This window comes from Hyperolius riggenbachi, chromosome 5, assembly GCF_040937935.1.
Source record: "Hyperolius riggenbachi isolate aHypRig1 chromosome 5, aHypRig1.pri, whole genome shotgun sequence".
Classification (NCBI taxonomy): domain Eukaryota; kingdom Metazoa; phylum Chordata; class Amphibia; order Anura; family Hyperoliidae; genus Hyperolius; species Hyperolius riggenbachi.
This window is the reverse complement of record NC_090650.1, coordinates 322,519,110-322,539,883: the sequence shown is the minus strand read 5'-3', so window position 1 is coordinate 322,539,883 and position 20,774 is coordinate 322,519,110. Positions and strand designations below refer to the sequence as shown.

Sequence of the window (20,774 nt, the reverse complement as noted above, 5' to 3'; positions counted from 1 at the left end):
CTGCCCTAGCACCTAATTGACAACAACCAAGAGTGCAGTCCAGGTTGCCAACAAGAGATTACTTAACTGAGTGAGCAGTTAGCAGCTAGAGTGCTTTCTAATAAGGGATTTCCATATAAACACTAGGAAACTTGAATATTAAGGCGATCGGTCCATAGCAGGCAAGCAAAAGGGAAAGGCTGAACCAGCTCCGCCTCAAGGTCAACCCACTTTATCAAACCCCTTGAAGCTTGAGATTCCCCTTCAATAACGTACAGTAAAGAGTGATATAGTGTTCAATCACTTAGATATCCATATGTATTTATACACTCTACACTCTCATGAAGTAGGTTATGTACTGTACTGTAGGTTATTGATCTCAACTCATTAAAAAGTAAAGAAATGTAAATATTAGCATACAAAAGCCTCAAATGAACATGTACCGTAATAAGCTGACAACAGAACAGAAGAAATGGCTGGGATGTAGTCATTCCTATGTAGCTCCTCAAAAACCAATGCAATAAGCCATATAGAAGCTTCCTCCCCCAGAGTCACAAATCGCTCACCTGAGTCAGTCGCCTCTTTCAGCAGCTCATTGAACTTCTCATTTTGTCCAGCTGTTATTGTACCCTTAAGACTATTCACGTCATCTTCAATGGGTTTTAATTCTCCCAGAACACCGTCCGTAATTTTATTTGCGTTGCCAACTAAATCTTTAGCACTGTTGATCATGTTTTCAATGTCATCTAAAAGGCAATGTGACAAGTGTGGTAAGCTGAAGTGCTATTGTCCTAGGTATTTTATGAACAGTAATGTCATAACTGACAGCCTTTTATAAATGGTCAGTTCAATAACTTGGTAAGTACATGATGACTTCTTCAGATATGGTCTGCACAGCTGTGTTCAGATTGAAAATTAGCAACCATGCCAATAGTAAATCGATTTATTAGATGGGTAGAAACATACACATTTATGCAGCACACATTTCTCAAAGCATAATGATTTCTGTTTTGCTGCTAATCATAAAACTAGGCTACTCCCTATAGCTGCCAATATGGAGAGATGTCTCAGACCAGTAGTGAACTGTTACTAAGGTGAAAGGTTACTAAGGTGCCCATACATCTAGCGATGTATGGGCAGACTTATCAAGAGACAGATCTCTCTCTGACTGAATCTGATCCGAGTTGTTCTCTGATCGAATTTGATCAAGGAGAGGTCTGTTGGCTGCCTAAACACCACAGGCTGGTTTCAGGTCAATTTTAGCATGTATTCTCCCAGGACCTAACCTCGTAGTACTGCATCTACCACCTTCTTCACTGTCCCCCAAACGTTAATGTGTGCCCCCCCACCCGGCTGTCCATATATTAAAATCTCTTACTTGCCTGGCAGAGCCGGGACAAGGTCCTTCAGCACCCAAGGCTGAGACAGCAAAGTGCGCCCCTCCATCCCTCCCACCCCAGCAGTCACAAACTGATTACTATTAGACTAAGAGGTGCTCCAGGGCCTTTAACCCCACCAACACCTTAATCTCTAGTTATCTGGCTTACAATCACTGCTATGTATGCCCTTTTCTTATTTCTTTGTGATTCAAACACAATAGGGCAATGATAGCAGAATGAATTGTTCGCCCCCTCCTACACTGCGCCCTGAGGCTGGAGCCTCTTCAGCCTCTGCCTCGGCCCGGCCCTGCTGCCTGGCTGCTCTTTCTACCCTATTTGCATTCCACATGGCTGCCCCACATAGCATGTGGCGTGTGGTGTCACACACGTGCCAGTGCTATAGATGGTGGCCACATGGGACGCAAGTTAAGGACACTCGTGGTGGCCGGACAGGTGAGAGATCATAAAGAGACACTGTATTGAAGAAAAACAACAACAACAACAAAAAAATCACCTGTGGTATACTTACATCATAGCGGAAGCCTTTACATCCCAATGAAGCTCCCCCCCCCCCCCCCCCCTGCACTGGTTGCTCCGAAAACTTGTCGACTGTGGTGCAAGCGCAGTAGATGCAATATTTACCTTCCCCAGCTCCAGTGCAAGCAAAGTAGCGGCTTTCTGTTCGAGCTCAGGCGAAAATATCCGAGCCCGATAGGGTCCAAACTATTACACAGGCGCGAGGCGCCTGGGCCTGAATAGAAAGCCGATACTGCGTCTGCGCTGGATCAGGGTAGGTAAATATTTACCTCCCTGGTGTTTGGGGGGATTCAAGCGCTGCAACGGAGGGACGGAGGTGCACAGGCACCAAGGAGCATATTAACATTTGAAAGGACAGCGGCCAGGGCTTCCATCATGTTCGTCCCAAAATCACACGCCATTACCGCCTAGTACTCAATCAACAATTTTGGCCCACGATTTTCCAGCTCGCTCGACAGAGGCATAGCTAGGCTTTTCAGTGCCCGGGGACAAAGACAGTTTTTGTGCCCCCCTCTATACAAATTGGGCATGGCCACACATCAGAATGTGCATGTGGTCATGAGTGGAGCCAAATATACAAATGCTGTTTAGCCAAATGTGCCCCTCTTCCCCCGTTCAGATAGCCAAATGTGCCCCCCTTTGGTAGGCAGACGTGCTTCCCTTTCCCACTTTTAGATAGCCAGGTGTGCCTCCCTTTCCCACATTTAGATAGACAGATGTACCCCCTACAGTTAGCCAGATGTGCCCCCTTGTTCTTCTGCTGTTAACACTTCTGCACTTCTCTGTAGAGGGAGGGAGAGAAGAAGGGGCACTTTGGGCAGCCAGCGATCTGCCTCTCACTCACTTGGGGGTGCGGTGGCCATGCTCTGCGCCCCCTTACATTGCAGCGCCCGGGGACATGTGTCCCCCTTGCCCACCCATAGCTACGCCTCTGTTGCTCAATTGATTTTGGCCGAATCAACGATCGGGCATGCCTGCTGTGGCACCAATTTTCATCCAATTCGATTAAATTATCAAATGGGATTGTCCATTGGGTCACAAAATTGCTAGATGTATGGCCACTATTACTCAATCAATCTGCTTTATATCACAAGTCTGTCAATGGGTTTGTCTATTTCTGATTTACTGAATTTCTCTATGGCAACTTTGAATCTGCTTACCTCTTTTAATATCGTTAATGCTGTTCTGAACAGCTGTCAGGTCACCAGACAATCTCTTCTTCTTATCTGTAGCTTCTGCCACTCTCTCCTTTATGTTGTCAAGTTCTGGGCTTACATCTATAATTTAGAACAGAAAAATTTAGAAAAATAAATGACAATCATTCTTAAAGCCCTGATTCACCCTCATTTTCTTTGTTAGTAAAGGTGCATAGTAGAATTAACATTTGATGCAGCTATTCCAGAGAATTTTTCTTTGGAAGTGTCACATGACATCTGAGCTGAACGGAAGTGCCAGCAGTGTGAAGGTCTGTTCACAGTTGGTCCGCTGCTTCTCACAGCAGACCAATAGACATACAGAGTGAACTCTGAGCTTTACCATGGACCCATTCACACATGTCCTTCTCCACTGTATCTAGATGTGTCTGTTACCCTTCCACAGCACACAACCCTGACCTGCAATACTTTCTTTGGTCAGTGTAATATGACTATGCTGCCACTCTGGCATAGAATGAACTGAGAGCTCCTCCCTCTGTATAAGATTAGGTGAGTCGCACTGTTGCTACTTATAAATATACACGGGGGAGTGGGGAACACATGGGAACAAAGCAGGGGGTCTCAGACATTGTGCCGGGTCGGCGGTTTGTATCCGCAGGTGTTCGTAAGTCGGGGACTCCCTGTATTTGATTCTTCTCTCTCATTTATTCCTCACATTAACTCCCTAACCAGCTCCTGTCATCTCCAACTCAAAAACATAGCACGTATCCGACCTTTGCTCTCTCATGACACAACCAAAATGTTAGTACATGCTCTTATTATATCTCGATTGGACTATTGCAATATATTGCTTGGTGGCCTTCCAACTAACCGACTAGCACTGCTGAACTGCTGAACTGCGCGCTTGTTGAGAAGTGCCATATCAGTGCAATTAAAATGCAACTGAATGCAGTTGTAACACCATTTGTGTCAGCACTTGACACACAGTGGAGTTACTCTACAGCATAAAATCATGACCTGTAGAGGCCTCGCTCAGATGTGACTCTGGAGGAGGGGGCACCTGTCAACCACCAGTACCGTGCGCCAGTAAGCGCCCGGCTGGTGCACAGGAGCAACTGACAGGTGGTGAATTTCAACGCCTTCAGCTGCCCATCTGAAAGAGGCTCAATAATATCAAGCACAAGCAGAGGATTAAGATGAAATGGGGCCAATGGCAAGGTAGTAGTTCTTCTAGTAAGCTAAAGTGGTACAAAGGTCAAGGGAGGTGACAACGGGGCCCCTTGACATCCTCTAAGCTCCAAGCATCTGCCTAGGTTGCCTTGTGGATGATCTTGCTCTGACCACAAGTGGCCTTTTTTTCTGCACTCCCAAACGCTTGTAGGCACCAAGCTCAATCACAAGTAATAATAATCCAAAGATCACATTAGCACTGCACACATTCGAGAGAACACCCATAGTGGAAGCTCAGCTCCAGCCTGAGCCCTACCTGTGAGAGATTTCCGTGCTTTCTTGGCCTGATCCAACAGTACTTCCGAGTCTTTTAAAGCTTTCTTGGCTTTTCCAGGTAGGTCTTCATTTTCTATTTTCTTAAATAATGGAAAATTATTTTGTTAAATTTTGTGAGATATTTCAGTTTGATGATGTGATATGTATGAGCTCATAACAAATATACTGAAGGTGACAGGATGTGCTGCTTTTTGACAGCTTATTGCTATTCAATTTCAAACTAACATTTCTGATGCCATCTAGTGGCTTTACTTTAAACTGACCCCACAATTAAGAATTTCACATTTGCAGGTAAGGGTGAACACTGGAAAAATCTTTACCACTCTTGCAGTGAAATGCAATGGACCCTTGTCATGCCGAAAGCTACATAAAACCCTCAGTAACTGTTGCCTAAAATGATCATTAGCAATTGTTTTGGTTCATTGTTCAGGAATAACTGCTGTACAGACATACTACTTATTGCAAAAAGGGTGTGTGCATCAAACACCAAGTGAACCCTTCTATATCTGGCTTTGCAGATAAGGCCTATTTAGCTTATTCATGAGAGTGTTTGGAGTGCCCTGTTGTTTTAGGTGAGAATATTCTAGTTTCTGTACTTATCTCAACTGCTCTGTGCTGCTGCTTATTTTCATGGACTTATTCAGTAAAATGTGGAGTTTTCATCTCACTTATCCTGACTGGGAATGCAGAATACTCTTCACAGTTCCTGATGGCTTCTTTTAACTGCTGGGCCCAGTGAAGCTGGGGGCTTATTGTATATATGCTGGTCAATGACCTGACCTCTAAATGTATGCATATTCATTCTGATGATTTTACCTGATCGCACCATTACTTGGAAAGCCACCCTGATTTTCATCAGTTGTAAGGTAGTATGACAGATTATACATTTTCCAGGTAAGCCCCCCTACTGTTTCACACTAGTGTCCTATCAAACATGTACTTGTATTGTTGCATGTTCCTATTGTAATAGATATAGACTGTGATTATTACCAACTGTGGTCTATATTTCACTCTCTAGTGCTACAAAGGATAACGGTGCTATGTGAATACAGTGCTATGTGAACTGAAATAATAATAATAAAAATAATAATAAATACTGCACTGCCAGACCCACAGTGATTTTTTTAATCCAAATTACCGGTAGTTTATATTCATCACCATATTACATATTACAAAAAAAACACAAGCAGAGCACTTCCTTGCACAGAGAGCAAAAAACACAGTACGGTGTGTATGCTAAGGTCAAATCTCAAGAAAAAAAGACACATATTCCTAACTCCATATTCAGGCTTTCAGTGGACAGTTTAGGAATGATCATGGTTCAAGCACACTGCTTAGGTCTCTAATAAGCTGTCCTTTCTTTTTTATGGAGAGAGGGAAGAGTAGGAGGCACCACAGCAGAAATAAAACAGAGGCTGAGCAACAGCGATCCAACACAGCCAATCACTGAAGGGGAGACCAGTGACACTGCTTGACATCTACACTCACACAACATTTCATTTGCTCCAATTAACAATGTGTGTTTACCTATCATGTATAAGCAGCTTTTGCCTTTTAAACAAAATATGCTTATTATTTAAGCCATTCCACTAATAACAATGCCACTTACGTTTAGAGCAGAATCAGCCGCTGACTTTGCCTTCTTTGAAGCCTCATCAGCAGCTTTCACAGCATTTATTATATCATCATAAGCATTGGAAGCCTGAACAGCACAGCGCACTAGCTCCTCCTCGCTGATATTCCTTTTAATCCTGCAGAAGTACAAACATCAAGGTTTGTGAGTTTTTACATACGGACAGGAGCGTAACAATAGCCCCTGAGACTCCCGCCATTGCTGAAGGGCCCTAGGGCCAAGGGGCCCCGTATTGTGGTAAGCCGGAGAGCAGATCAGTCTCATATCCCTGTGAAGGTCACATGACGGGATGTGCAGGGAGACAGACTGGCGTACGTACAAAAAGGGCGCCCGGACAAAAAGGGCGCGGGGTGTAAACTCTAAATAATAATTAATCATTAATAGGGTTTATAAAAATAGTGTGCTATATTTCGTTTACAAATAAGGTTTAACAAAATTATAAATCATTAAATAATGTTTATGAAGTCGGAAATAGTGAAAACGTTAATCTTCCCTGTTTCTAAAGTTAAACTTATAATTACGTTTATGAAAAAAACAATAATATATGTTTAATTGTTATAATTCTATATTATTGTGAATAACCTTCATTTACAGTTTGTTCTTATAATAAAATCTGAAAATATTCTTTATAACGATGATATAAATATAACTACGTTCGTAATAAGTGTTGTAAAACATTAGTAATTATTACTAAAATTTTACTAAAACTATATCTAAGCCTACTCTTACACAGAACCCTCCCTGTACCTAACCCCTAGACCCCCCTGTTGGTGCCTAAACCTAAGACCCCCCTGTTGGTGCCTAAACCTAAGACCCCCCTGTTGGTGCCTAAACCTAAGACCCCCCTGTTGGTGCCTAAACCTAAGACCCCCCTGTTGGTGCCTACACCTAAGACCCCCCCTGTTGGTGCCTAAATAACCCTCCCTGTACCTACCCCTAACCCCTAGACCCCCCTGTTGGTGCCTAAACCTAAGACCCCCCTGTTGGTGCCTAAACCTAAGACCCCCCTGTTGGTGCCTAAACCTAAGACCCCCCTGTTGGTGCCCAAACCTAAGACCCCCCTGTTGGTGCCTAAACCTAAGACCCCCCCTGTTGGTGCCTAAGTAACCCTCCCTGTTGGTGCCTAAGTAACCCTCCCTGTACCTACCCCTAACCCCTAGACCCCCCTGTTGGTGCCTAAACCTAAGACCCCTCTGGTGGTGCCTAAACCTAAGACCCCCCTTTATTATGTGGATAATAATGTTTTACTAATTGTGGATGCAAAAAATATTTTGCAATTTACGTTACGTACTGATCGCTTTATTTTGTGAATAATAATGTTTTACAAACAGTAAGGGATAAAACTTTAAATAATGTTTTAATTAGTTAAATAAGATAAATATGTTTAGTATTTTTATAAACGTTATTCGGCACGGGTGCATTTTATAAACGTAAATCACCACAAGCACACTTATAAATCATTAAAAATCTCCTGGCGCCGTTTGTAAACGTTATTTATGTCCTGCGCCCTTTTTTCCTGCTCGGCGCCCATTAAACGCTATTTATTATGAGAGTGAATGGCGGCGCCCTTTTTGTCCACTAGCGGCATGCGCCCTTTTTTCCCGCTTCCGACAGACTGTACATTGGCTAGAGTGAAGAGAGGACCAAGGATAGGTTTTGCTGCTGGAACAAGGTAATGTATGTAGCTCTGCTCTCCACATTTCTGCAGGACCAGACCCTGGTAATGTGGAGAGCATGGAAATAAGTGGAAAACTTTATGAACTTCTGATAGTTAGTTCTTAATACATACGCTGAAACATTTTGTTGTGTGTGTCAGTGGACCGGAAGCTCAGGCCCACAATATAGTTCACAGGATTTCTTAATGAGCGGCCATTATCTACAGTCTACATATACCTTAAAGCTCTAGTTCAGTCTCCAATTTGTAGTGCATATTATAGTAAAATTGCACGTATTAGCAATGCACAAATTGAGTCACATGCCTGTACGTTTTGCATTTGAAATATATTTTTACCTTTAAAAAAAATCAAATGTTCTGCTTTGGCACCACCCCCTTCTGATATGAAGACGGTAAACAGACAGTGAATCTTGTGAGCTACCAGCTCAACCGTGTGGTAAGTTAAAACAATAACATGCTAACGTTCAGTTGTGACTGAAGAATAATTCTATTACAATGATAAATGTGGGTTCAAGGCCACTTTAACTGCTTTATTACACATTAAGCAGAGACAGACAGATAAGACTGTGCGTGGCTGTAGTGGAATGCTTGGCACATAGACTTTGGGCCTGTTTCCACAACACGCAGATTGGATGCAGAATGGATGCAGAACAACTGAGTTCAACAAATGTCTATGGGAAAATCTGCACCAGAAAAATCACGTTTAGTGGAAACAGGCCTATAGGCATACATTGAAGTCAGTTTTTCTGCATCCATTCTGCATCCAATCTGCGTGTAGTGGAAACAGGCCCTTTACTTCTCATTGTGAGGAGGAGCTGAATAGGGTTAGGTGATTTATGCACACAGAGAAACACTGGATGTTGCCCCTTCCAACCTTCTTACTGATTATATCATTTGCGTTGTGATGAGATGGTGAGGAGAGTTTGGACAGTTGACTGTCTAATAAATTTGCGCCGCACCTGCAAATGGAACTCAGCGGACGCAAACATCCAGGTATTAAATGCAATGCACAAAACTTTAATGCAAAGTTACATCATATGCATTGAGGATATGAAGCTCAACAAAGGCTTTAAAGCCTATCCACCTGATTTATTTACCCTAATGGTGACCATACATGGTACAATTTTTTTTCATCCAATCTTACCATTTCTATGTAATATAAGGGAGCTGCCTAAATTATCCTTTCAGTATATTCACTTAATTTACCCTTATACTACATAGACATGGTAAAAGTGGATAAAAAAATGGTACCATGTATGGGCACCATAAGGTTAGTAAGAAAAAAACTGAAATCCCACTTCTGTTGAGCAAAAATCAATTCTGAAGAGTTATGCTCTTTGTCTTGCAAGGATTCATGTCAGAAATCATACTAATATAGGCTTTTGACAATTCCACTTGCAGCATTTGAGTTAGTGTGCAGTACTCACTCCAGCAGCTGATTTGCCAGATTCTGCAGGGACTTTGCATGCTCTTCTGCCATCACTACCAGGGGCTCTTTACTGGCCGCTTTGGAGAGGATGTTTACTTTATTCTTCAGCTCCTTCTCTGCCCCATCCAGCTGTGCTGCCAGACCTTCATATTCCTGTATACAGACAGAAATAAGAAAATACGCTAATGGGTAAGAACATTTAATAAAATGTGTATTTGTTAAAGTGACACTCTGCCATACATAGAGGTGACGTGGGGTGATGGCCATTCTCACAGCAATATCAAACACTAATAGCAAATCTCAGTTTGCATTTATGTAAGCATCCAAAACAGGGGTGTCAAACTCAATCATGTAAGGGGCCAAAATCTAAAACACAGTCGGACTTTTTCAAACTACGGGTCGCTTACGCTCCTTAAGTTGCGAGCCAAATTATTTCAGATAAAATGGCCTAACTATGGTGACCGGGGAGGGGTTGTTCCTGCTCCTCCCCCTTCAGCAGAGTGACAGCCACACGCTCTATGCTACATACCTCTGACTCCGAATATATGTCACATGATCGGAAGCTGGAGATATGAAAGTATAGAGGGTGCATCTGCTAGGAAGAACAGAAGAGACATGATGCAGTGCTGGAGCAGGTAAATATTACACTGCTCTGCTGTTCTGCCATATGGGGAGAGGGTGATGGGGAAAGGTGTGTGTATGTTTAATAAGCCACATGGGGGGGGGGGGGGAGATGCAAGGAGGGGGCCTTATGCTAATTTCACAGAGGGGGATTCCATGGATTGTTGATTCACTCAAACTGAAAATGTTTTATCCAGAAACACTGTCACCCTCTGGATAGGAAGACAGCGTGCTGCCGTTTTTACAGCTTACAATGATGCACATTTGAAGCTCTGGAGAGCCACATAAAATGGCCAGGAGGGCCGCATTCTGCCCCAGAGGGCCTTGTGTTTGACACCTGTGGTCTAAACATAAACATGTAAAACACTGTTATTGAACAATTCTCCAAAGAGAGAAGGGAGTTGCCAATAATAATAATAATAATAATAATAATAATAAAATGTACTGCCAATCGCTGGATTAGTACAGTGGAAATTCACTTCAAGATCTTCACAGTTATATTTGATGTACATTGCTGTCTGAATGACTGGCACATAGGACATACCACTTTGCTCTTCTGTAGTAAGCTCAGCATGCTGCTGGTCTCTCCCAGGGCTGTCTCTGCTTCTTTCAGATGTTTGGCTGCTTCTTTCTGTTGTTTGGTTAAGTCAGCTACTCTTTTCTTTAATAAAAAGAAGAAAAGTTTCAGATGTTGTCCTAATAATATTTAGCAGAGAAGGGGGCAGTCAGAACTTGGGCCAAATTTCAATCACCGTCTCCATCTCCAGTTTCTCTCACTTCCTGCACTAATACCTAAGAACAAATCATCTATCCAGCATAAAATACTGAAAATTGAATTTACTTACATGTGTAAGCTGGAAGCTGATTTGTATAACATAATGTTGTTGACATAAGACACACAGTAGGTCTACCTTAAAGGGAACTTGAAGAGAGTGTAAAACAATGGCTTCCATCTTTATTTATAAACAATACCAGCTGCCTCGTTGTTAAGCTGAGCTTTTGACTTTAGTGGTTTTTCAGTTCCACACTATGGTCGACTCCCTAGACTCGTTTAAGAAGCCCATACATCTAGCGATGTATAAACAGATTGGCCAAAAGACAGATCTCTCTCTGACTGAATCTGATCAGAAAAATATATGTTGGCTGCCCATACACTGCTGAGCAATTCCCAATCGATTTTAGCATGTAGTCTTTTAGGAATTGGACTTGTGACACCACATTCAATGCCTCCTCACCTCCGTCGGTGTACCCCCAAATGTTAATGTTCCCCCTACTGCCTTTGCATTAAAAAGTCTCATGAATCCATCTGCTCCTTCCACATTCGCATCCCACATAACTGCCTGGCATAGCACGTGCCAAATGTGTGACGTCACACACACACACACTAGTGTGGCAGCCATGTGGGACCCAAATATGAAGGAGAAGATGAACTCACAGCAGCTGGACAGGTGAGAGATTTCAATGCACATCTACATTTGGAGGAAAAGCTAATAGGGGTTCGTCAGCGTTTGTCACTTGCCCTGATAACGCACGCTGTTACCGCCGTGCACCTGATCCACCAGAGCTTTTTCAGTTTACTCAATCAATACATTAGACTAATTTTGGGTCGATTGGGCATGTTCGTTGAGGCACCCATTTTTTAATTTGTTATTAATTATGGAATTGGATAGTCGATCAGCCACAAAAATTGCTAGGTATATCGCCACCTTTAAGGAATCATCTATGCTGTTTCCAGTAAAATGACTTATCCATTGTTTAGTCTTCTATAATGAATTTTCCTATATAGCATACCTAGATCTACCTATAACATCTAGAATCAAAATATGCTCATGCATTAGTATAAAATAAGAGGTAACTGTAATAGCAAAGTCCCATTAACAGTAGCCTACCTTAATATCTTCTAAGATGAGCGCATTGTTTTTATTGAGGTTATTTGCTTGTTTGGTTTGTCCTGAAGCCTCATCTAAGGCATCTCGGAGATCATTTATTTTAGCTTCAAAATCTTTGATTGACTTATTAATTTCCTTCATGAGGTCCTTATGTTGGCCAAGATGCTTCTGGAACTGGTTCCTAACACGGTTGAGCACTAAAAATGAAAGAAAAGAATTTAGAATCATTTGGCTGCAGATAATACAATGTCAATAGAAAATAACTTTAGGAAGTATCCCCACAACTGTTCCCCCGTTAGTGTTACACCCACCATCATACATTCTGAATAGTAGCTTAAGCAGTTTCCAGAACTCACATACCAACCACTCCCACTGCCTTACTTACAAGATTTAGCTTCTTCTCTCTCCCGGTCTGCTTCAATTTTTTGTGGGGTGAAGTTGCGCTTACGCATCTCATTTAACATGCGTAGCGCTTCAGCCAGTTTTGCGGACACTTCTCCAGGAGTTGTTGAGCCTGTTTGCCCACTTGCAGCTTCTTTAATAAGGACTTCAAAAAACAACATGTTTACATGAGTATCACAGTTACCTAAAGCGGGCTTATCACCTGCATTCCAAATCTGCCTGTATACACTGTTTTAATGTCACAACAACATCATGTATACTAACACAAAACTCTTCAGTCAAGAAACAGAAAGATTCATTGGTGATTCCTTGGTCTAGGCCAGGCATGGGCAAACTTGGCCCTCCAGCTGTTGAGGAACTACAAGTCCCACAATGCATTGCAGGAGTCTGACAGCTACAGTCATGACTCATAAAGGCAAATGCATTGTGGGATTTGTAGTTCCTTAACAGCTGGAGGGCCAAGTTTGCCCATGCCTGGTCTAGGATGCTAGACCAATCCCTAAAGGAGAAAAATAATATTGGCTGTGCTCCATCGTGAAGACACAAACGTAATGGTTTATTCTGACTTCTGCGGGTCCAATTAGAGATTACTTTACAGACTGGGGCTGTTTTTTTTTTTAACCAATGTGATATTTAAAGGATAACTGAGGCGAGAGGGGTTTGGAGGCTGCCATATTTATTTCCTTTTAAGCAATACCAGTTTCCTGGTTATGCTGTTGATCCTCTGCCTCTAATACCTTTAGCCATAGACCCTGAAAAAGCATATGCAGATCAGGTGTTTCTGACATTATTGTCAGATATGACAAGATTAGCTGCATGCTTGTTTCTGGTGTGTGATTCAGACACTTCTGCAGCCAAATAGGCCAGCAGGGCTGCCAATACATATGGCAGCCTCCATATCCCTCTAGCTTCAGTTGTCCTTTAAAAGGCAGCAAGCAATCAACATATGGACATTACCATTTCTACAAAACCTTCTTGCTTCCACCCATAGGGACCCGAAAATGAATATATAACTTGGGCATGGGGGAGTTTGGCATCAGCAAGATAAGGCTACACTAAGCCATTGTCAGCTGTGCATTATCTGTTTTATTTGGATGACCATAAATGATACCCATATCCATATCCCCCTCCTGATGACCTTAAATAACCCCCTCCTGATGCCTACCGCTAATTTGGAGTAAAAAGACCCCGCTTGTTTCGTTAAACAGAATATGTTTCATTCTGGCAGAGCGCTAGTGATTTAGATATTGTAATTGTATGACATACTCTTAATATTCTTCAGGAGTACATCGATGTTCAGAAGCATTTTACTAGCAGTGCGAAAGGTGTCATCAGCGTTTTTCATGAGGTTTTCATACTTCTTATAATTCTGTTGAGCCTGAAATGTTAAGCATTGGCCAGTTATATTTCCTCACCTAAAGTGCCAGTTCTGAGAAGAAGCCAGATTCTCACAAGCATTAGACGGCTCACCTTTTCACGTAGTGCAGTTATTTCCTTCTTTAGACCATCAGTCTCTGTCTGCAGACTGTTCACCTTCTGACGTTGACTTTGGATTTTACTGTTGTAGTTGTCATACTGGCGCTGCAATGAAAAGCAAACAATATCTGTGAATAACTTCTTCAGTATGTAGCAACCATTTAATGTGTCCTTTTCGTTACCTACCAGCTTGCATCATCATCTAGCATATTGAGGAGGCCTGACAGAGGTCATAGAGTAGGATGGAGAAACAATATAGTGGCAGACATATAAAAAGTACCATTGATCCTGTTTCTATAACTCTTCTGTAATGCTCGGTATAATGACTCCTCCTGCTCCACTGCACCTACCTGTACATCATTGATGCGTGCTTCCAGGTCTTGGAGCTGCTGCAGAGCCCGGCTGGTGGCATTCATGCTTTGAAGTCTGGATCTTATCAAGTCGAGTTCATCCCGTATAGTCATGACATCCATCAGTAGAGCGTCAGCACAGCTGTCACATGCTGCATGACAACAAATGAAAATATATGCAAGACTGTTGGTGCTCATAAACAGTAAAATAAAACTTATCAGCGTGTAAATGGAAAACCCCCGACCTGCCCCCTCAATTGGTTAAAGATAGACTTTACTTGGTCATGTTGATCGATAGGATCTTCTATGCCTGTACTGAAAATCTAGACAAATATGAGGCTATCTGGGAGCAATGGATTGCATATAGATGATTTAGACCTCCGGTTGTGGTTTGGACCTTGACTCATCTGTCAATTGCTGAGTATCTTTGCATTTTGTTTTATCTGACGTTTGTCAGAGAGATCCCTGACGTCAGCAGGATGACAACTCATCCTGATTGGCGGCAGAAAAGGAGCAGTGCTTTGATACTTTACAGGTGAAGGTTTTGTGGAACGGGGGGACACTTTAACCCTGTGCTATGGCTTGTGTGATGTGTCAAAGAATTTAAGTCTTATGCAATGAAACAATATGATGCAAAAAGTTGAAGTATATATTCGAATTTAAGTCGACCCCATGTATAAGTCGACCCCAATATTTGACCCTTATAAGGTAGATTTTTTTTAACTTACTCAAGTATAAGTCTATGTATAAGCTAGCCAGGTAGGTGCCTCCAGTATAGGTTGCCAGTATAGTTTCACCCAGTGTAGGCTAGCCAGGTAGGTGCCTCCAGTATAGGTAGCCAGTATAGTTGCCACCAGTATAGGCTAGCCAGGTAGGTGCCTCCAGTATAGGTAGTCAGTACAGTTGCCCCCAGTATAGGTAATCCAGGTAGGTGCCTCCAGTATAGGTAGCTAGGTATAGTTGCCTCAGTATAGGGAGGTAGCCAGTATTGTTGCCACGGTATAAGTAGGTAGCCAGTATAGTTGCCCTCAGTCTAAGTAGGTAGTCAGTATAGTGGCCCCCAGTGTAGGTAGATAGCCAGTATAGTTGCCACCAGTGTAGGCATGTAGCCAGTATAGTTGCCACCAGTGTAGGCATGCAGCCAGTATAGTTGACCCCAGTGTAGGTAGGTAGCCAGTATAATTGCCCCAGTATAGGCAGGTAGCCAGGATAGTTGCCCCCAGTAACGGCTGCAGTGGCGGAGGAGAGCGGGCACAGAGGTGAACAACTCCCCGCAACTTCTATCTTCTTCCTCTCCCAGACGTCCCTCGCATTAATATGAGCACCCCCTGTGATGACTTGGGGTTAAATCATCACAAGAAGCACCGCTGGTACCAATGCGAGGGACACCTGGAAGAGGAAGAAGTTAGAAAATAGAAGCTGTGGTGATCTCTGAAGGTGAGTTGTTCACCTCTATGCCCACTCTCCTCCGCTGCTGCAGCGAAAAAGCTTACCATTCACCGCCAGGCGCAGCGCCCTGTCTTCTCCTCCACTCGCGCTGTAACTTCCGCTTCCAAAGTCATGTGACATCGGGAGCTGGAGGGTAGACCAGTGTGAGTGAGAAGAGAGGACACTGTGCCCGGTGGTGGATAGTGAGTAACCACCCCCCCCACACACACACACACACACACACACACACCACAGGCTGTAAGTAAAAGAAAAAAAAATTAGGACTACTCAAGTATAAGTCCCCCCCCCCCCCCCCCCACACACACACACACACACTTTTATACTTTGAGTCAGTGCTAAATTTTTCGACTTATAGTCGAGTATATACAGAAGATGTCTGGCAGTAGCCCAGTAAGGCATAATGCAGATAATACCCAGTTATAGTACAATAAGGCAGTGAACTGTCTCTCACGCTTACATTCATCATCTCCAGTGTCCTTCGGATCTTCATCAAGGCATTCTGGAAAAAACATAGTATGATTATAACTCAGATTTAATCGACATGATGTGCTTATTTATGAAACTGAATGTTCCAACTATAACATGAAATCAATCCACCTGTAAACAATAAGCAAACTTATACAGTGCACTAATGGGTTCATTGTTGAATTTCAGAACACAGGGGTTTAAAAGTACAATCTCCAACAGCAACCAATAAGCTGTCAAGTTTTACAGCAACAACTTCAAAACATTTGTAGAGCGATTTTCTCCCGTAGGACCCAAAGTGCATAAGTTTGTCTTAGATAAACCACTGCTACACTGAAATGAACAGATAACAGTGGTGATTCTTACCTCCAGTTAAAGGATCACAACTGCCCAGTTGGCCATTATTACCACAATTACATGGCTGGCACTTGCCGCCCAGCTTTAATGGATTTCCGTAATAGCCTTGAGCACACCTAGACGAGGAGTAACAATACATTTTAGCATGAAACCTGAAGGATATATTGTGTAGAGTACTTAGTGAATATACATAACAAATCTGCACTAAATGAACACACATATCACACTTAGGCCACCTAGGCGTTGCACTGCGTTCCTTGTGAAAGCAGGATCACGATGGATCGTGAAAGTGGCACTGCATGTTACCCGCACATTGCGTCGCATACAGACCGTTAGGCTGGTTTCACACTGTAAACTAGCATTGGGGATGTGGTGTGTCGCACCTGACGCACCGCCAAAACGAGGCCTCCCAAACAGGAAGTGACGTGCGCTTGCCATTACTTCCTGCTTTGGGTAAGCGGGATGTTGCGTCAGTAATTGTTTTAAAATCCACGCGTTGCCGTAGACTAACATTAATTTCAGGACGACACAGATCACCACAAGTGGACGCATCACCGCAGTGTTGACATAGATTTGAACCTGCGTCAGGGATGCAAAAACGTCACTTCCGTTGCATCGCGCCGTACCGCAGAAGTATAAAGGTCTCCATAGACTTTCATTGCCTGCCAGTGGGGTGTGGTAAAAATACCGTACCACAATACCCCGTTGTGAAAGGGCCCTCAACGTGCACGTTTTGCATTAATGCACTGCACGCCGTGTGTTACCATACCGCTCTACGTTGTACTGCAGCGCTTCCGCCACACAGGTAGGTGGTGCATTGCTGTAGAGCGGCCGTTCTGCTGCACCACAACACACCACTGTGAACATGGCATAACACAACATGCACAAAGCCTAGTGAACATAAATAACAAATCTGAAGAAAACCAACACACATAGCACACACCATCCACAGTCCTAGTGAATATACATAAATCTTCACTGAAGGAATATATATATAACACCTAGACACCATGCAGATTCCACACCAGAGTGCTACACAGTACGGTAGTTGCAGTGGATCAGACTTACTCTCCACAATTATATCCAGTATATCCTGGCTTGCAGAAGCACTTCAGATTTCTCCCACTACCAGTACACCCTGTAGAAAAACTGAAAAGAAGAATATAAATGTATTAATATACTATAGACACACAAAGACATTCATGAGATGCAGCATAAACAAGCTCCTGTACAGACTGCTCATCAATAACGTCTAGCTACTGGTGCTGACTGAGGCCTCCACACACACACTGGTGCTCTGTACTCTGGTAATTCTGGTATTTTCCATGAGGCCTGTTTCACACTTATTAGTAGCAGTGCAATGTGGTATAAGAACCACAGAAACCTAGCTTCATATGACCCTGTGACACTTACTGCATCACCCACTGACCTCAGGGCCGGATTTCTGGCAAGCCCACCTAGGCCGTGGCCTAGGGCGCCATATAACTGACCCTTGTTTAGGGCGGCTGGGGGGCATTTTATTACTTGATTTAAAAGCAAACATACTTTCAAAGCGCCCGCCACCCGCCCGCGCTATCATTCATTCTGGCCGCCGGATCCACTCTCCTCCACCATTACACATGCAGCCAGCACTGTAACATGACATGAGGCAGCCAGACCCAGTCCGTCCGCAGCCGCCCTCTGCAAACTCTGATGCAGGGCGGCTGGCCGCGGACAGAGCGGGTCTGACTGCCTCATGTCATGCTGGCTGCTTGTGTAATGGTGGAGGTGAGAGTAACCGGCGAGCTGAATGAATGAAGGATAGGGCGGGCAGCGGGTGCTTTGAAAGTACGTTTGAACAGTGCAGCAAGGCTGGATGGTCGGGGCTGAAGTCTGCAGACACACGTGGAGGAAGATCCTGTGTGCAGAAGCAGCAAACATACAGCTGCAGGCAACTTAAGTGAGCCTGCAGTTCAGCCTGGCCTGCCCGGGAGAAGAACGTCCACTTCCTGCAGAAATGAAGAGACGCAGGGCAGCTGTTTGTTCCTCTCCCCTCCCGTACAGTCAAACACATCAAAGCATGGGGGAAGGTGAGACTGCTCAGCTGAACGGAATTCAGCTCACATGGGAGAAGCAGGATTCTTGTGCAGCCTTCACTGGCTAGTGGCTGCAGGAAGCTGGAAGATCCTGATGTGTCTGTGTCCCTGATGCTGTTTCTGGCCTGCATGCATGTGAGTACCTGTCCTACTCCTGAGTCCTGACACCTTCTTCCCCACCCCACAGCGTTAGGTGGCCTATTTGACCCCTTGCTCTCTATTGAGGTACCACTTCTCCCAGCAAATCCACCCCATTTATATAGGTACTACAGCTATCAGCCTGTCCCTCCTCCTCAGAGCTCCCAGCAAGCACTCCAGCCCCCCTCCTTTGTAGAGGCACTACAGCTGCCAGCATGCTCCATGGAGGCACCAGAGATCCCAGCATTCTCCACCCCCCTTCCATAGAGGCACCACAGATCCCAGCATGCACCTCCTCCATATACAGTAGTACTGTATTGTGATTTCCCTCAGGGCCCCAGTGCTATCTGGTGACCCTCCCTCTTGTCTCTCCCAAAGTGAAATATGGTCCCCTGGAGCTTCTGTGTATTTGCACAAAAGCACACAGACACCCGGCCAGCATGCTCCTCTGCATGTTTTTCCGTCTTGAGTATGCACATGTCCACTGGAGTATGTACACGCCATTAGGTTACAGAGATGAGGTGCCCACAAGGATAAAGCACACAGAAGAGCAAGCGGGCCGGACAGGTGAGTGTGATCCACTAAAAATGTTCTGCATGGGCTTCGGGGGCCCAGCAGCCGTCTTTGAGGCCCTAGGGGACAATCCAATACTATATGGGAGCTGTGGTTCCTCTATAGAAGAGTAGGTGCATGCTGGGAGCTGTGGTGCCTCTATGGAGGGAAGGAGCATGCTTGGAGCTGTGGTACTTCTATAAAGCGGGTGTAGGGCTTGCTGGCAGCTGTAGTGCCTCTATAGAGGGGGAAGGGGTAGTCCAGGGGCTTCCTGTATCTTCCTATACCTCAACCTTTCCAGTGGTGAGTAGGTTCCTTCAGTATGCAACTGCAACTGTGGGCGAGTGTATCTGTACTGGGCATGGCTGCACAAGTAAGGTCCGCACATGCCCAGTAATGTGCACAAAAAGTAAAGTAAAAAATAGCCTTGCACAAGTGCCTTAGTTCTATTGGGCATGCACAGACCTTACTTGTGCATGATCTGTATGGACACGCTCACCACGCCTGCAGAATTAAGAAACCTATTCAAGCAGAGAGTGACCCAGTGCTGGAACAGTGGGGTGTATGACGTCTCCTTTAGTAGTTTCAGGTACTGTTAGTTTTAGGTACTGTTCTTTTTTTATGTTTGGGAGGGGGGGCGGTGGTGAAATTTGTTGTGTACTGATATATATTAGGGGGGGGGGGGGCTGGTGACAGACGGCCTAGGGCGGTAGAAAGTACAAATCCGGCCCTGACTGACCTGCATTGCTGCATAATCCGTATAGTAGGCATGGATCATGCGGCAGCACGCTGCAAACTTTGCGTCTGGAAACTTCCAGCGCACCGTGTCACATTGTGTTAAGCGTGCAAGTCTCCATAGACTTGCATGGCCCTTACAGCGGGGATGCGGAAAGAAAGCTAAACGTGGGGCGAAGCAGTAGGTAAGTGTAAAAGGGGCCTTAAGGTTGGTGGGATTGAGGCCCCTTTTACACTACCATGTTGTGTCCCATTGCGTAAACTCCTCCTACCGCATCTCCCCACAATGGCCATTAAAGTCAATAGAACATGTTACCTTCTTGCAATGCGCCGGAAGTAGTCTAGCTGACGCAGAGGCTGCAGTGTGTTGTCATGCAGACTTTCAGGTGGCGAATTTCCTGTTCGGCAGTGTGCAGGTGACTGAAGGGTGAAGCTTTTTGGTGGCAAGTTGCGTCTGGATTCTCTGTTGGCACCATGCACCATTACTGTACATTCACTTGGTTACACTGCGTGTTGCATATAACAAAGTGAATGTACAGTAATGTGCAGTGCGGTAGCAAATCGCACACCACCAGGTGTAAAAGGACCCTCAGACTAAATGCTTGCCAACTGATGTGAAATCATGGCTCCTTAGTCTCTCAATAGACTCTAATTCTAGGCCTCCATTGGCCATGTTTCAATCCAATTTTTGGATTGCACGCGATTTGCTGATCCCAAGAGCACTATGATTAACATGGTAAATACTGGGCCCTTTTTCTATAGATGCAATTTAATTTACCGCCAAATGCCAATGCACTGCATGCTTTTGTTTTTGGAGGGGGGGGGGGGGGTTTCAGGGGAGCGATAATTGCCACAAAATGCTCTTAGTGTAAAAAGAGAAGAACACAATCAGAATAGCTATAAGCCTAAGCCACAAAATATGAATTCATTAGTAAATGCAATATGTACATGACTGTTGTATCAGACGTAGCAA

The 20,774-nt window shown here is 44.2% G+C and overlaps 1 protein-coding gene across 1 annotated transcript in view; it reads right to left on the bottom strand.

Annotated features, from left to right (window-relative positions):
• The window catches only part of LOC137518877 (laminin subunit alpha-3-like), a 303,606-nt gene that overhangs the window by 87,082 nt on the left and 195,750 nt on the right, over nucleotides 1-20,774 (bottom strand). The window contains exons 43-56 of the mRNA XM_068237275.1: nucleotides 17,370-17,450; nucleotides 16,311-16,417; nucleotides 15,937-15,978; nucleotides 14,031-14,182; nucleotides 13,675-13,785; nucleotides 13,471-13,582; nucleotides 12,188-12,349; nucleotides 11,803-11,999; nucleotides 10,458-10,574; nucleotides 9,291-9,445; nucleotides 6,165-6,306; nucleotides 4,536-4,635; nucleotides 3,056-3,172; nucleotides 546-725 (exon numbers count right to left, since the gene is read on the bottom strand). Of these exons, the coding sequence (XP_068093376.1) occupies nucleotides 546-725; nucleotides 3,056-3,172; nucleotides 4,536-4,635; nucleotides 6,165-6,306; nucleotides 9,291-9,445; nucleotides 10,458-10,574; nucleotides 11,803-11,999; nucleotides 12,188-12,349; nucleotides 13,471-13,582; nucleotides 13,675-13,785; nucleotides 14,031-14,182; nucleotides 15,937-15,978; nucleotides 16,311-16,417; nucleotides 17,370-17,450 (1,775 nt within the window). The remainder of the gene's footprint in view (nucleotides 1-545; nucleotides 726-3,055; nucleotides 3,173-4,535; nucleotides 4,636-6,164; nucleotides 6,307-9,290; nucleotides 9,446-10,457; nucleotides 10,575-11,802; nucleotides 12,000-12,187; nucleotides 12,350-13,470; nucleotides 13,583-13,674; nucleotides 13,786-14,030; nucleotides 14,183-15,936; nucleotides 15,979-16,310; nucleotides 16,418-17,369; nucleotides 17,451-20,774) is intronic.